At 37.2% G+C, this 17,596-nt stretch overlaps 2 protein-coding genes across 5 annotated transcripts in view; both read left to right on the top strand.

Annotated features, from left to right (window-relative positions):
* The window catches only part of TPP2 (tripeptidyl peptidase 2), a 58,803-nt gene that overhangs the window by 37,972 nt on the left and 3,235 nt on the right, over positions 1-17,596 (top strand). For all 4 annotated transcript variants that reach the window (XM_052785674.1, XM_052785672.1, XM_052785673.1 and 1 more), the window contains 5 exons: positions 4,706-4,857; positions 4,952-5,048; positions 5,953-6,083; positions 7,378-7,585; positions 16,872-16,991. In XM_052785674.1, the coding sequence (XP_052641634.1) occupies positions 4,706-4,857; positions 4,952-5,048; positions 5,953-6,083; positions 7,378-7,585; positions 16,872-16,991 (708 nt within the window). The remainder of the gene's footprint in view (positions 1-4,705; positions 4,858-4,951; positions 5,049-5,952; positions 6,084-7,377; positions 7,586-16,871; positions 16,992-17,596) is intronic.
* ERCC5 (ERCC excision repair 5, endonuclease) overlaps positions 13,712-17,596 on the top strand; it is a 103,845-nt gene continuing 99,960 nt past the window's right edge. The window contains exon 1 of the mRNA XM_052785675.1: positions 13,712-13,725. The gene's annotated coding sequence lies outside the window, so the exon portion shown is untranslated. The remainder of the gene's footprint in view (positions 13,726-17,596) is intronic.

Here is a 17,596-nt window from a genome sequence, read left to right as displayed (position 1 = left end):
TTTCTCAGCCTTTCCTCATAGGAGAGATGTTCCAGTCCATCATCTTTGTGGACCTTCACTGAACTCTCTCCAGTATGTCCATGTTTGTCTTGTACTGAGAAGCCCAGAACTGGACACAGTACTCCAGGTGTGGCCTCACCAGTGCAGATCAGAGAAGAATCATCTCTCTCGACCTGCTGGTAGTGTGTCTAATGCAGTCCAGGATACCACTGGCCCTCTTTGCCGCAAGGGCACATTGCTGGCTTATGTTCAAGCTGGTGTCCACCAGGACCCCCAGGTCCTTTCCTGCCAAGCTGCTGTGCCTGGGGTTGTTCTTCTCCAGGTGCAAGACTTTGCAGTTCTCCTTCCTGAACCTCATGAGGTTCCTGACAGCCTGTTTCTGCAGTCTGTTAAGGTCCTTCTGGATGGCAGCATGACCCTCTGCTGTATCAGCCACTCCTCCCAGTTTGGTGTCATCTGCAAACTTGCTGAGGGTGCACTCTGCCCCATCACCCAGGTCATTCATGAGGATGTTGAACAGGATTCGATCCAGTATTGACCTCTGGGGTACACCACTAGTTACTGGCCTCCAACTGTGTGCCACCGATCACCACTCTCTTGGCCTGGCCATTCAGCAGGTTTCAATACACCTGACTGCTCATCCAGCCCATACTTCGACAGCTTCTCTATTTTGCATGAAAGCAGTTTAAGGTTATGCCAGAAAATAACAGCCTAATTTTCCAAAGAAGATAGTTAATTCTTTTATAACTGGACAAAAATGTCAATGGGTTCTTTCCACAGAATAAGTAGGTGTCTTTGTTTTACTAGACGCATACAGCAGAATTACATGCCTGCTCAAAGAGCTACTCTAGGGAACTTAATTTTATCTTAAAAAAAACCCAGACAAAACCCAAAACAGCCTTGGGCATGGGTTTTACTTAATGTCTTCCTGTCTTCAGGAAGAAAAAAATAAATCCTTTCTCTCTGATTACTGAACCTGTGATATGTATGAAGTCGAGAATTCAGTGATGTTTTTCCTTTGAACTGATCCCCACTGAAGTAGAGAGTGCCCTGCTGTCATGGCTTGGGAAGCTGATGTACCCTTTGAAGTGCCCTTGGTCTCTAATGGGGAGGCACGTGCTAAACAATTGTGAAAAACAAATTGGTTCTATGTACCTTTCTTCTTTCACAACCTAACTTTTGTAATGCAGGTACAATCTGATTATTTTTTTCCCCTTGCCTCCAAGTTTTGTCCTCAACATAGTTAGAATGAAAACAGATTATTGACTTTTTCTGGTCTGTTAGAATAAATGTTTTGTTGTTTTACATAATGCAGCTTTTGAACAGCAACATGTAACAAGGGATAGAAAATTTCTACATCTTTCTCCCTACTCTGCCATCCTGTCCTCCAATTTGAAGCAAGAAATGCATTATGCAGATACTGATAAGTATCGGTGGAAGACTACTAAATACCATTGTGAAGTCAAATGTAAAAGGATTACTTTGAGCATTAAGACACTATCCCTGTTTAATCAGGAGGCCTTCAAATATAGGATGAAGTACATGTCTGATTTAATTTTGTGTAAGCCTGGCTGGTGACTTCAAGAAACTTCATTCATTTTCAATTAAATAAGAGTATTGCTGTAAAAATAAGCAACACTGCACAAATTGTATGCATCTGAAAGTAGATACAAATTCCATATGCACATTCAACTCTGTGTGTATGCAGGTGTGCATTCAATTTATTAAATGGAAAATGAGACTTGCGATGTGTTCCTTCAAGGAGCTTTTTCCTGTGGTTAGTTATGCTGTGAACGCTTTAAAGTACAAATAACAGTAGTTCATATGTCTTTTCCACATAAAGTACCAGAAGTTGAATCATTGGACAGAAATCTAAATTTAAGTCTGTAAACAAAATTAAGTTAACTGCTAATTAAGCTTTTAAAAGGAGGTGACTGTTTTGAGGGCATTGTGCTTGTTTATGTATGCAATTTGTAGTTCTAGTAAACTCACTGAGGCTTATCAAACTGTGCACAGAGTACGCTGACCAAAGTGCGTGTCCTATGCACTTCCAAAGTTTTTATTACTGCTTTATTTTTTTAGAGGATAAACAAAGGGCGACTTTCTCATTAATTTGAAAGTTTCCTTAAAGTCATTTTTTCAACGGATAACATGCTCGCTCGCTGCCTTTCTCTGTCTATAGCTGTATATCTTTTTATAGGCATATATCGAATAAAATCTAGTATGCTACTCTAGCAATTCTGTTGCTGTGTAACAAGAGTGAAATATGAATAAGAAAACAGGTTAAAGCACTGAATTGTGAAGAGTTGCCTTTCTTCACCTTAATCTCTAAAGATGACTGTTTCTGTAGTGGCAATGACAGTGTCATTCTGGGATCTTCTAGTATCTAGGGGGTTGCCAAGTTTTCTGCGTGGTGCTAGTGTTCACAGACAGAATAGAGAAGAGAAAGAAGCCTTCCGTCCATCTTGTGATAGTTTAGTTAAATGTGAGATAAGCACCTAAACCTTATTTATCCCATGAAATAAGTTTGATGTCTGTAGAGGAGAGAGTGCCTCTCTTTCTGTAAGCTCTTTTGAAAAAGGGAGGGTGCCTAGGTCTGAAGCTCATTGTTTTCCTTTCAGTGGTCGTAGCTTGTAATGCTTGCAGAAACTCATGAGACCAAAAGCACCTAGCTGAGAGAATGGGGAGATGATGTTTTACTGTTGATGGTTTAGCTACATAGAATTAGTCTCTTAAATGAAAGTGTTCATCCACAGAAGTGGGATCTTGTTAATCTAGTTACTCTTGGTTTGAAACTTAAACCAGAGTAGTAGAGCCTTCTCATATAGACAAGGCTTGAGAATGCAGAGGCCATTTAGATACATAACTCCAAACATATGTTGCCACTTAAGATCAAAGAGGACTTTCAAGAAGGAAATCCTGAAATATTAGAAGAATATTTCTAGGAAGGCAGGTTTATTTCTTAGGAAAGTACTAGTCTCAATAGAGGATGTCTTTTAAAAAACACTGTAAACTACTGATTCAGATTTTTGTACTGAACTAACAACTTAGGAATCTTAAAATGTTTGGTTTGCTTTAATGAACTACGTTGTTGCTGTCTACCATTCTAATTACCTTAGCCAGCCCCATACCATGTTCCTGACTTCTGTATCCTCCACTACATGTGCTTGGCTCTATGACCCGTTTTGTCATGCTCTGGCCTGGGTCTTGCTGAAGTCTTATTTAGGTGTACTGCCTGGTCATGTGCTTCATATTTGAAATGCATGTGTGCAGGATAGTTCCTGTGACAGCTACACTTTAATGTAGACTGGAAAAATTTTTTTAAGGGAATATTGATGTCACTTTCTCTTGCCAGTATTGTTTTCAGTAACCCATAGCAAGCTGCTGGTCTGTTTGAACTATCAGTTCAAATGAAATTGTTCTGAATCAATGTTCTTGAATAGTTTCAGAAGTGTAGTGTTGAAGTCTGTTATTACAAGGTTACGCATAGCAGTTTCTAACAGTCACCTTTTTACTCACTGTTTAAGTAACCTGAAATAACTCCGTCTTGTGCAGAAGTTTTCATGTCATTACGCAACACCGACCTGGTTTATGGGAAACATATTACCACAAATGTATTTTGGAATAATTGGTATGAATAATTAAATTGCCACAGCAGTTGAGCATGCAACACAATATTTTGCACAATGTTGCAACAGAGTAATGGTGTCTTAACCATTAACTTAAGTGATCCTCTCTGTGAAATATCCTATACATAAAATAACAGGATGCGTGCCCTCACTGTTTGGGCAGAGGCTTTTTTACAAATTGCAACATGAAAACCAAAACCAACAAAACAACCTCCCCCAGCAATTGTAATGTTTTAGAAGCAGTGACTGAAATCTAATGCTGGCTTATTTGCAAATTTATATGTAAATTATCTTAGGAAATGAACTTCAGAGCATGGTCCGAGATCAGTTAGGATTTTCTTTTTAAATTGCAGTAGCTGACTTTCTCATGGTAATTGTTGACTAGTGTAGCATGAACTCAAACTATAGTGATATTTCTATGCTAGTATATAGGGTTTAAAAAAAAAAATCTTGCTGTTGTGTCTACTTAATTTGAGCACAGATACAGGTGAAACTGGAAAGTCTGTAGCAGCAAACTGGAAAACAGTTGACTGTGGATACATCAGCTAATTCAGTAAGCACATGGAAGAAATACTGTCTCAGGAGGAATAAACAAGTGTATCATATGGCATGATTCATGTTTATGCTACTGTGGTATTATGTTTTAGAAATCAGCCATCTTTATTCATTTGTTTATTGCCAGGTTTGTAGGATAGGATCTCTAACTGATTTTTTTTTCCTTTGCCTTTTAACCAAGTTATTTGCTTTTTTATAAACAAACAAAAAAAACCCCACCCTTCTGATTCCCTAACTAATATTATGTAAAATTATACAAATACAAAAATGTCAAACTTGCTAAATTTTAGGCTTTCTTGTCTTACACCCAGTGTGCTGTTTTAATATTTACATCTTTGCATTGCTTAAAATAAAAAGTTAAAGCAGTTCCTGAATTCTTAATGACTAATACTTTTGCTCTCAGAATCCTTACTCTGTATGCGTAGCTCAGGGTAGTTGCTTGCTATGATTTAGCTTTTATATAGCATCAGAAAAAAGTGTACTGTATCCCTCTCAGTATGTCTCTCTTTTCCCACCTCCAGGATGTCCTTACTGTTCACTATCATCTGATACCATCACCATCAAAAAGTAAAAATGGCAGCAAAGAGAAAGAAAGAGAACAAGAAAAAGAAAAAGATGTAAAAGAAGAATTTGCTGAAGCTTTAAGAGATCTAAAAATACAATGGATGACCAAGTATGTCTGCTGTCGTGACTACAGAAGCTTGAAGCAGCTGTACAAAAAAATATCCAGGATCTGTACTTTCATGCTATGTCCTCCTCTCTTCTAGGCTGGATACCACTGACATGTATAATGAATTGAAAGAAGCGTTTCCTAATCATCTTCCATTGTATGTTGCAAGACTTCATCAGCTGGATTCTGAAAAGGTTATTTATCCCTTTTTAAACTTGGTTTGTCTCAATACATCCATGTAGCCTAAACAACTGAATCTTTTTTCATACATGTTTGGTCTTCAAGTGACTGCAGCAGCTGTACTCAGTACTATAAAGCAGAAATTCCTAATTAGATTGACAGCTGCCTCCGTAACTCACTGTGATTTACTTAATCTCACAGCAGAATGAAAGTAAGTATGCCTACCTATAGTATGTTTGCTTATCATTTACTCCTTGTGAAGTTAAACACATTGGAAGTTTCCTTACTAGTTTAGGCTACAATGATATTATTCTAAATGGTGGTTACTGAGACAAACACACATCCCATTCTGCTCCTCTACTGGATTGGTAATTTCTTCTAGCAGAATTGCTCAGCTCAGATAACTGAGGATGGTAACCCCTTGAAATGACACAGCTAAATCCACCATCTGTCATTGTCCTCAAAAAATGAGAACTGTGAACAGAAAAGTTTACATATGTCTGCTTTTTTTGTTTATCTTGAAGATAAACAGCTTTGTGTATATGTCAGTAGCTTGAATATTTTTCTGTTTATTTGATTCTGATTTTATATTTATTTCTGGAATGAGTAACTGCTACCATTATTTAAGAAGATTAATTTGTACTGAAAGGTGGTTTTCTTTCTGTAAAGTCTGCATTTTACATATACCCACCTCATTTTACAGTTTGTTTTCAGTGAAATGGACTACATATGCGGGAAATCTTGATAATGCAGACTTCTTACCATTTTTTTTTTTTTAATCAAAAATTGGAGAAAGTGGAGAAAAGGACATGTTGAAATATTTCTGCATACCTTTGCAATTATCCTAGTGTTAGCAGAATCAACAATTGAGTAGTGTGATTTCATAGTGCTAAACACCTTTTTTTATTCTTCTTTTAGGAACGAATGAAAAGACTTGATGAAATTGTTGAAGCTGCAAATACTGTAATCTCTCATATTGATCAGACAGCATTAGCAGTATATTTTGCCATGAAGACTGATCCCAGGCCTGATGCAACTACTATAAAAAAGTACCTACCCAGTAAATAATTTTCTTGCATCCTATTTCTGTAATCTATGTACTTTGTCTCTGCTTATAGGAAATGGAATGACTATATAACCTTTTTGAATAACTTGTGTTATTTTTTGGGGCACAGGTAATTTCAAACTTGACGGCAAAATTATTTTATTCTTTTACTATATCTCCAGAATGCAGGAACACTGAAACCTGCAAATTTTTTCTTAGAAATATTAAATAAAATAAACAAGGGTGCTTTCAGGACTTAAATGTGTCAGAAAAATGGGGTACTAAGTTTTTGTATCAAGCTTAATATTAGATCAGAGTGACCACTAGAATATTGATATAGAAGTGTTTTGAATGCTACCTGCCTTTTCATAATACTTTGCAACCTTTTGGATCTGTATTTGAAGACAAAATTGACAGTGGTCAGTAGTAACTGCTTGCAAAAGATTTCACTTGTGAAAAGCATGATGACCATACTTGTGCTTCAGAGTATTTTTGAGACCCGTTGTATTTCTTTAGTTTTAGACTGTTCTTCTGAATTACCAGTATATATCCTTAGGAATACAGTATTTTGAAGGTGACACCCTAGTCTAGAGAATAACTGGTGGATTTCGCAGTGTGTGGCATGGTGCTATTTTAGTCGCAAATAGAGCAGCAGATTTGAAGATCAGGCCCTTAAAATGGAAGGTGCATATTTGTTGATTGTTTTAGATAAAATACTAGATTTCAGTCATAAAACTAGTCTGTCTGTTCTAGCTATCCTGAATATTTATGTATAATTCTAGAATTGCTGATACAAAAGCTATGACATAATAAACTTCATTCTAAATGTTTCTTGGTAAGTTTACCCATTAGGTCATGTGGTTGAATCTAACATCTGAAATTGAACACCAGATTCAATGGTGCTTTGAGTGGGTGCAATTCCTCTGAAGTCAGCAGAATTGTATCTGCTTATGTTAGTGGTGGATTTGACTCTCTGTTTATAATGCCAGGAACTATAAAGCTGTCTTTCTAGGTGCTGGCTTACTCAGTTTTAGAATCCTGAGTTGCCCTTACCTTAAGACATCAAAGGCATTTCAGACTTAGAAGAATGATTGAGGTTGTTCTCTACAAAATTTTTTACAATTAGTTTAATTTACAGTAAATAGCTATGCTTTAAAAATTATTTATGTGCTTATTTTCATTTTGTGTGTACTAACTGCTGTAAACTTTTTAGCTTAAACTTAGTACAGCACTGATTCTGTTCTTAATGAGGTATCTGCAAAAAGTCCTTAATATTTTTCATTCTGTTTTTTTTCTAGTGAAATGGAAAAACAGAAGAATACTTTAGTGGATGCACTTTGTCGAAAAGGAAGTGCACTGGCTGACCAACTTCTCCATCTGCAGGCCCAAGAAGGGGCTGCTTCCAGTGATGCGGAAGGCAAAGATGAGGATCATGAGAGCTGCTCAGAAGCGTTGACGGAGACGTTCTGGGAAACAACAAAATGGACTGATCTTTTTGACACCAAGGTAAGAGAGCAGAGCAGATTTTTTGTCTTTTGCATGTTGGGTTTTTTGATGGTTTCTCCTGGAATTAAGCACTGCCTTTGTGTGCATAGCCTCATGCATTCCTTCCTTCTACTTTTTCATGCTGTCCCCATATGTTGTGCTTCCTTAATGACCTCTTTCCACAGAGGTTTTGCCAAGCCTGTCAAATTCATGGTAAGCCCATCTCTGTGCATGTGAACATAGAGGTTAAGGGAAGGGTGTAGGACAGTACTAGATTTCCATGAAAAAGCTACTTACTTTATTTGAATTGCTTTTTTCTGTACCTTTCAGGGAGTATTTTTGATTAACCTCTACGCTGTTCTAGCTGTACACACACAGAAGTGTGCAGCATCCCTACTCTGTTCAGTCCTGCATTCTGTAGCCTCTTCACACTATGGACAAGAGAAGTTTTGTGTTTTGCTGTCAGTAATGTCTGTAGAGGTAAAGGAAGAAACCCTTGAAAATAATTACACTTACATATTTATTAACACAGATTTCCCTGTCATTTCAAGGTTCCTAATCCTGAGATTTAAGTTTTTGTCTGCTTCATTCAAGACAGCTATTCCAGAAGTGTAAAAAAAAAAAACCAAAAAAAAACAAAAAAAAACAAAACAAAAAACCCCCCAAAAACCTATTGTAGGTGATTAGTTACGTAGCTTTTAATTCAGAGTTTATGACTTTGTATGTTTAACTCTTGAGTTATTGAGTATTAGTTAGTTGCTGTACTTAACTCTTGCATATGGCTGCATTTTAGTAGAAGATGAAGTGATCAATGTATTTGTTTATAATTCAGTTAAATTGCCAAAGCACTTCAGATAGTTACAAAAGAAAAACTTTGAAATTAAAAAAAATTGCTTAATTTCCTCAACAGTAAATAATCTTCCTGGTAAGAACTTGTGCTTTAGCTGGAGGCCTGAACAAGAAGATTGATGGTGGTTACCCTCACTTTTTTTTAATGTATATACATCTTTGCAGCATTCCTCTTCTAATCTTTAACTGGTTATAATATCCTGTGGTAGCAGATTTTGTGCTTTAATCATATTGTCTGGCACATGATTTTCTTGCTATCTATTTGTAAATACAGTACTGCATTCCAGTGTAGTGATCCCTCTGTCTTTTGACTTTTAAAGCTGATGAGAATAACTTCAGCATAAAAACTGCTGATACAGATGTCATGTTGGGAGTTTATCGCTCTTTGCTACGCGTTATTTTCCCCAAGAAAGATATTGATTCCTGGCACCCTTGAGCTCTGTGCTTTGGGCCTGGAATGAGTAACTGATTTGAATTGCACAGATTGGGGATTGAACCTGTCTCTTTGACTGCCTTAACCATGGATTTGTCTAAGTGCATATTGAGGTTTTGCTCTGAAAATTGATGCTTCTATATGGTTAAATTGGTATTGAAAGGCCAACAAAACTTCTTAGATTTTTGTAGCATTTCATATGGAAATAACTTCCATCCTGTTTACGCAGTATGTTTGTCTGCTTTTCCCTCTTGGTTTTACTAGTCAAACTGAAATCTAAACTGATTGACTGTTGTGATCCCTACGCAGCCACTTGCTCACTCCCCCCTGTGGTGGGATGTGGAAGAGAATTAGAAACATAAAAGTGAGAAAACTCATGGGTTGAGATGAAGACCGTTTAATAGGTAAAGCAAAAGCTGCGTGCGCAAGCAAAGCAAACCCAGGAATTCATTCCCCACTCCCCATGGGCAGGCAGGTGTTCAGCCATCTCCAGGACAGCAGGGCTCCATCATCCCTAACGGTGACTTGGGAAGACAAACGCCATCGCTCCGAACGTCCCCCCTTCCTCCTTCTTCCCCCAGCTTTATATGTTGAACATGACGTCCTATGGTGTGGGATATCCCTCGGGTCAGTTTGGGTCAGCTGTCCCGGCTGTGTCCCCTCCCAGCTCCTTGTGCCCCCCCAGCCTGCTCGCTGGTGGGGTGGGGGGAGAAGCAGAAAAGGTTCTGGCTCTGTGTGAGCCCTGCTCAGCAACAGCTAAAACATCCCTGGGTTATCAACACTGTTTTCAGCACAAATCCAAAACACAGCTCTATACCAGCTACTGTGAAGAAAATTAACTCCATCCCAGCCAAAACCAGTACATTGAGGATACTTTTAGCCCAGAAACATTCTGGAGTGCTGTGGGTATTTTAAGTGGGTGGCTTCTGAAAATGGAGAAAATGAGCCTGTCGTACTACATCCTAATGACCCCTGGGGTACATCTTTGTCCTGTGCTTTTCTGCAGCCTTTCTGTCCTGTACCCATACATAGACAGCCTCGCTTACTCAGCCCTGCCTGGCCTGCATACAGTTCATCTTCTACGTTCTCTTGCTGCTGGACAAATTGCCCTATATCAGTACAGTTATGATTACTAGTATAAGTAGTATTACGAGGGCCACAGAGATAATTAAGGGACTGGAGCATCCGTCATAAGAGGATAGGCTGAGACTGTTTACCCTGGTGAAGAGAAAGTTCAAGGAGATTTTGTCTGTGTATAGATATGTGATGGGGGGAGTAAAGAAGATGGAGCCAGGCTCTTCCCAGTGGTTCCCAGTGGCAGGACAAGAGGCAGTGGGCAGAAACTAAAACACAGGAACTTCTACTTAAGAAAAAGTTGAGGTTTGTTTTTACTATGGGTGTGTGGGGTGGGGTTTGTTTGGGTTTTTTTTATTGTGAGGGTGATCAAACGCTACAATGGGTTGCCTGGAGAGGTGGTGAAGTCTCAGTCCTTGGAGGTAGTCAAAACTTAATCGGACATGATCCAGGGCAACCTGCTATAGATGGCCCTGCTTTGAGCAGGGGTGTTAGACTAGATGATCTCCAGAGCTACCTTCAGCCTTCAACCGTTTTGTGATTCAGTGACTGCTTGGCAAGTAATTTATGTAGCTCACTAGTTTCTGTGGTGGTTTTCTTCATGCTTTCTGTGATGTAGGAGCATGTATGTTGGTCAGTAATGATGTAGTGTTAGTTTTGCCAGCTATCAATGTGTCTAAAGATCACACGATGGATGTATCCTCTCATCTCTCCCATGGTAATTCTAATCCCAGCAGTACCTGTAGATAATAAGGTAAAAAAAAAAAAAAAGTTTGAAGGGAAAGAAATATATGCTGCTATTTAAAGCTTTCATATGATTATTGGAACTGAGACTTTTAATTGTTCACTTTTATACTTTGAGGTTTTCTTTTTCCAGAAACTCTTTGAAAAGGATGAGGAGTGAGAATCGTGTGACTTGGGCCTTGATGGGATTGAGAATTTTGCTTTGAAAGGAGATGGTAGAGCACTCTAATGATTTTTTTTTTTTTCCCCTGATAAGAGATTTGGAGAAAAGGGCTAGGGCAAAGGGAGTTATCAACTGAGAAAAAACTTTTTTGTTTTTCCTTTATTGCTTACTAGAAGATTCATGCTTGCTGCTTTTCATATTCTTTCATTTCCTTTACTAATAGGCGTCATGTCCATCTAGTAGTTTTCTTAGGAACTGGCTGTAGTTAGCAATTACACTGTTCAGACCGGCTGTTACAGTTGTTAGCACTACAGTTTCCAGCCAATGATGGAATGTTCTTTGGTCATTCAAAATCATAAACATATGATGAGGATCCAACTATGCTTTATTTAGATTTTTTTTAAGTGTCATTATTAATGACTAAGACTACATAATTATGATATGGCCTGACACAAAAAAGCGTAAGAAAAAAATTTACAGTTATATTCCTGCTGTCTTTGTTGTAAGCTATAAGAATAGCTGTACACGTGTGTCATGGGCTGTAACTTTTCTCCAAAAATTAACTTAATACTTTACAGTTCCTTCATTCAACCCACCTCTGCCAAACTGCATCTTACATTGAAGCTGTCTGATCAGTATTCATTATTTATAATGGCTGACAAGTTTTGTAAGTGGGATTGCGCTTAAAGCTCGCTCAGCGTCCTGTGTGAATAAAAATAAGTGTCTTCTGCCCCAGAGATTGGCCAATAGAATGTTTTAAATATCTGCAGTGGCCTTTGGTCGTCTTCCTTTGCATCTTCCTCTGTCTACTTGGAAGAAACAGTTGTATAAATCTCTACCTTGGTGTTGCATGCAATGTGCTGTTGTACTTCTGGAATATTTTGCTATATTAAAAACAAATTGAATAGCTTAGTGCAAATAATTTTATTTTACAGACTGTTAGAGGAGAATTTGGGGGTTTGACCATTTAAGGGGAACTGTACTGTTCATATAGCTTGCTTCCTTTGAGATGGGGAGTTTAGGAACAATGTTGAGGACTTAATTTTGTAAAGTAGTGTTTAAGGCTTCAAAACGGATTCTGTCTAAGAAACAAGTATTTTTGCTAGGGTAAGGGCAAAAGTATTGATTATGTTCTTCAGGCCAGCTGACTTGTGCTTGGCAAAATTCATCTTGGTAGAAGACAAGAAATTATGGCTTTAATGGCCTTTCTGTGGTGCTACTCTGGACTGATAAAATGAAGTGTTGCGACTTGGCTCTATCACCTAACCCTGCATGACTTACTTGCCTTTTGGGGAATAGAAGAGGTTTGGGAGGAGGAAGGGTAGAGTGAAGCAGTGATGTAGGATCAGGGATAGACCTTGTGTGAATGTCCTTCAAATAAGAGTCCTCAAGAGGCAGCCAGCTTATTCTAAAGCACTATTTGGAAACGAAGATGTGGAGCTCTTCCTGTACGTGGACATGGCTTTGTGGCATTGGCACTCGAGAGATGGAACAACTAAGAGAGAAAGGATGGAAATAAGGCACTTGAATACTGCACTGATCATTCAAGTATATATATGGCTTTAGATAGAAATATTGCTCGAAGTGTTGTTACTTCTAAGCTTCCTATAAGTCAAAGTTCATCTAGGTCAGTAATTAAAAGGCTAAGTAAATTTTTGAAAACAGAGACACCATGTTTTCTTCTGTGTTGTTTTTAAAGATGGATCCGGAACATTATCACTTCTCTGTGCGTTTCTGCTCACCCTCTAGTAAACCAAGTACTGTCACTTGTTTCACCTCTCCTGTGCAGGTGTACCACCTGTGTTGCCACAGGGCATTCGTTAGTTCCTTTGAATTGCCTGTCTTCGCCTGAAGTATCTTGCTTGTCCCCATATTGCAGCAAGTATGTAGGGAAGCTGGTGCTGACTTTTGATAGTAAGTGCATTTGTTCACACTTTCAGCTCTTCTAGTTAGATCACTTGTCTCTGAAGGTTTATTTTAAATGAAACATGAAAGAAAATATTTGTCCCCTGTGTACACAAAAGCATTTCAAATAAACTCCAGTTGAGACGGCTCTATGCAGCAAGTATTTTTTTGATTATGCCAACACATTTGTGATAGTGCTTTAGGATTTTTACTAATGAAATATAAGTTGTGCAGTTTTTCTTTTACCTAGAACATAGCTTTAAAATTTGTAGTCCAAAATCCCAGTTTTAAACAAAACTGCTACAGGAGAGTAGTAGGTTGTTGCCTATTTGTTACTGGTAATGACTCATCTGTAGAATTGAATGCCCCTCAGCCTTTAAATTACCTGTTGGGGAAAAGCAAAAAGTTGTGTTTAAAAATAAGTTTAATAAAAGTGCCAGACCTTTCCATCTTGTCTTTTAAACATCTTTAGTCTGGATTGTTTTTCAGATTGTCTGCACTGTCAGATGCTGCTGTCTCTTCCAGCTGATCGTATTCAATCACTGCCAAAAACTTGTTCCTGGATCCTTGATTTCCTTAACTCCCCTCCCTCTCTTGAAAATACGATGAGTCAATTTTTTTTGTATGAGTATTGCTTTTATTTGTAATAGGCCAGTTGATGGAGCAGAGAGGAGTCAACAAACGTAGCTGAGAAACCTTAATTTATTACCGTAGATGTATATGAACCTGAAAAAACTCTTTTGCTGGTAATTATAAACATTACAACTTCAGTGTTCTTACAAGTAGTTGGAGTGCGTTATCTATAGATTATATTGCTTAACCTAGTATTTTAATTATTTGTAAATATAGATACATTTAAATCAAATGTTTAAATAATGAAGGAACTGATATACAAGTCTGTTTTCGTTTTCATAGGTAACAGTATTAGGATACTAGAAAAGTTTTATTAGGTAGTTTAGTGTTGCTGGATTCAAAAAGTGTTTTTTAAAGATTGTTTTCAGGCTTTTAAATACTTTAGCCCTGCAAATGTCTTGGGAGAGATCATTTCAGCATTTTACTGTCCTAAGTATGCATCTTTATGTAGCCAATGGCAAGTTAGGCAGCTAATTAGCGGATGGGAGGGGATCCCTTATCGCTCTCTACAACTACCTGAAAGGGGGTTGTGGTGAGGTGGGTGCTGGTCTCTTCTGTCAGGTGTCTGGAGACAGGACAAGAGGAAATGGCCTCAAGTTGAGGCAAGGGAGATTTAGGTTAGATATTAGGAAAAATTTTTTTACTGAGAGGGTTGTCAAACATTGGAATGGGCTGCCCAGGGAAGTGGTTGATTCACCATCCCTGGAGGTATTCAAAAAGCGAGTGGACAGGGTACTCCAGGGCATGGTTTAGGGGGCATGGTTAATGGTTGGACTCGATGATCTTGAAGGTCTTTTCCAACCGAAATGATTCTATGATTCTATGGACATCCAACCACTTCCCTGGGTCTGGCTTTTAGCAAACTTTGTGTTACAGGCCATTAGCTTGGGGAATAAAGTATCTAACAGTGATTTCCCCCTCCAGTATCCTAGAAGAACGCATTGCCTTTTCTTATTACCCTTTGTTTATTGCTCTTTGGCCAATTTCTGGGCCATTATCACTTGTTCTGTAAAAGCTAGCCTTAATTATATTTATTGAAATTATGAAGTATTATCAAATACTTAGAATTCATTCCTATTATGTCATCTAGCAACTCCTTCTAGATACTACATATTGGTTTATTTGCTGTTGTTACACATTCAGATAACAGCTGTTTGTTACATTTTAATAGCACTCCAGTTTACATTTTGTTTACACACATCAAGGAATCATAATCTTCATTTCTGTGATCTTGTAAAGCTTGCAATATTTTAATTATAAGGCTTAATTTGACCAAATATATGTACAAGTTAAAGTATTATTTCTTGTCGAACATTTTTTGTTTGTAAACCTATTCTGATTTTAAAGCATCTCATGCATTATTCTTAACTTTTGAAGTGCTAATGAACTTTTACTAGTTTTACTTAATTTGTATACAGTTGATTGGGGTTTTTTTCCAAGCACTAAGACAGAAATTATTGTCTTTTATCAAGAGCTCTTGGAGCATTGTTTTCAGCCTTTTGGTCCAGCAGAGAACTTTTTTCTCATTTAGAAATACCCAAACTTTTATTTGGCCAGAGCAAGGGTGTTTCGTAAAATGCTTTGTTTTCTTGCCACAAAAACTCTAGGAAGCCCTGTTACGAAAGAAATGCTGTCAAGTGGTTTTCCTCCTGCCTTTATCACTGATGTTCAATAACCATTCAAAACTTACAGGGTCAGGTAAGAGCTTTCTTAATAGAGCAGTGACATTATTTCTGGTTAGCCTCCGATATGTTATATTTGCTGAGAGCTCCAATGCATTTTTCATTTGATTTTTTTTTTGTTTGTTTTGGTTTTGTTTTGTGGTTCTATCATCTTTTACAGAAGGGATTTTTTTTTTTAAGTTTAGTTTAATCAACTAAATCTGCTAATGGATCCACGGAGCAGTTATTCAGAAGTGTTTGCTAATGTGTCTTGCTTTAGGAAAATATCCAAAATAATTGGATTGAGAATGCAGCATGCAAAGTATTTTTCCAATACCAATATTTGGAAAATCTGTATGTGAATGGTGCTGTATGCTCATTGTTGCATATATGTGTGTGTTTTAAGCTACAACAGCTTAAGTGAATACTTCAACACAACAGAATAAGTACTTGAAGACAGAAGAATAATGAGTAACTCTGAGTGCTTGGCATATACTTTAGAGCTTCAAAATTAAACCTTTACTTGCTTGATAATTAAGCTTGTTATTTCTTTTTAGCTCAATCTTTTAAGTATTGATCCTGCAAAGACTTGTGCATGTGATTTAGCATTCAGTGGAAGTGTTCAGGCAGCTAAAATTAGGAAGGTTCTTCAGTGCTTGCAGGATTTGGATCTTGGATTCCTTAATGTTTATGTTCTTAAGAAATACTTAAATTTTCTTTTTCTGTAATGCAAAGTATTTATTTCTGAACATCCTTGAAGGGTTTTGTTAGCTTTTCTTAATGGCATATTTTAAGTAGACATTGGGAAAATGTAACTTTTGTTGGAGGAGTCAGAGGAAAGGAAATGAAAAATATTGTAATGAGTGAGGGGAAACGAACAGCAAACTCCAATACAAGATTTCATAAACTTTGCCAACAACTGAAATACCACCATATTCACCAACTTTGCTGCTATGTCACTCTTCAGTAAAAAGTTAAAAACAAAACAAAACTGTTTACTGTGTTCCAAAGGGAATATATGAAACAGTGTCTCGATTGCAGTAATTCTTAGTGCTGTAACTGGTGAAATGGTATGAACTATCTTGCAACACCCTGAATGCTGTCAGTATTTGGGTGTTAAGAACCTGATTTATTTTATATTAGCTCTTAAGTAGAAACATTCATTTGTGCATGTTAGTTATAGTATTGACAAGTATTGTAGGCTGACTCTTTAGAATTAGCATTACCAAGAGGAAGCTTTTTTTATAATCTCTTCTTAATAAATTACCGATAGTGAGGAGCTGACCCAAAACCTGAAGTTTGTCTTCATGCTTACCTGTCTTCATTGCTTGTTTATAATTATGTGCATTTGTCTCTGTGTGTGTGTGTATATGTATCATTCACTATGTACGTTCATACTTGTTTCTGCAGTAAGTTTGTGACTTGCTAGGAATCAAAACTCTCAACTGGGTCTTTGTTTCTGTGGGTCAAAGATATACCTGCCTGGTTCTTGATTGTTTTTTTAATTATTTTTTTTTTAATACCATACAGTTGCCTCTAGAGAATGAAAATCCAAAGAAGCTAGAAATGTGATGAATAAAAAAATAGAATAGTGACATCTGTGTTACATAAGATGTTCTGAAGTCAAATATGTTCATGAATTCAGAAATAGTCTCTAGGAAGTTCATGTTTATAACTACTACTGTGAATCATCTGTTTTACCGCAAAGAAAAATGCAAGCTATCTTGTGTAAATGTTTTACTTCGTTTAAATCAATTCTGCTGCCTGAACAGAATCTGTTACTTGTTAAGCCTGGTAAGATTAAAATATTAAAATATCTAATTTGTTTTTGTTTTCACATTGTAGGTTTTAACTTTTGCCTATAAGCACGCATTGGTAAATAAAATGTATGGGAGAGGTCTCAAGTTTGCCACAAAACTTGCAGAAGAGAAGCCAACGAAGGACAACTTGAAAAACTGCATTCAGGTAAGGTGTGTTTGGTAAAGTAACGGGCTATGTTCATGCTGAGTAAGCTTATAAGAGTAAGATCTAAGTCTTCTTGAATTTTTGATACCTTTTACATTGTAGAACTCACTAAACTTAACATTTTAACTTTATCCAGGCTTTTGTGGCTTGGCCTCCATTTTTAGTAGTGATTTCTTCTTTCTTTTTCTAGAATAGCTAGTTTGTGAGTAACTGTCACTTTTAGCAGATTTACTTTCTGGAACTTACTTTGGGGCATAAAGAAAGTAGAGACAACTTAGCCAAAGATGATCTGCATATTTAAAATCCCATTATGTTGCTGTTTAACCACTGTTACGTTTACTGTTATTAATCACAATTATTGCTAGTAGAATATAGGTGGAGAATTAATGGGAATTACTGTAACTCCTAGGACAAAATTTTTGTGCATTGAGTTGAAAGACTATAGATCATATAGAATGGTTTTCTTTTTCCCCTTTCAGGACTAAGTAATTCAAAGGTCACCAGTTCTCCAATCTGTTATCTTTCTGACAATAGACATCTTTAGTAAGAAGTTGATGTCAATGCATTGTTTATTGGAAGGATTTAGATTTTTAAAAGAATAAGAC

Source organism: Harpia harpyja, chromosome 4 (genome assembly GCF_026419915.1).
Source record: "Harpia harpyja isolate bHarHar1 chromosome 4, bHarHar1 primary haplotype, whole genome shotgun sequence".
NCBI classification, from domain to species: Eukaryota; Metazoa; Chordata; class Aves; order Accipitriformes; family Accipitridae; genus Harpia; species Harpia harpyja.
Note: the sequence above shows the minus strand (reverse complement) of the source record. Positions and strands in the feature narration are given on the sequence as shown.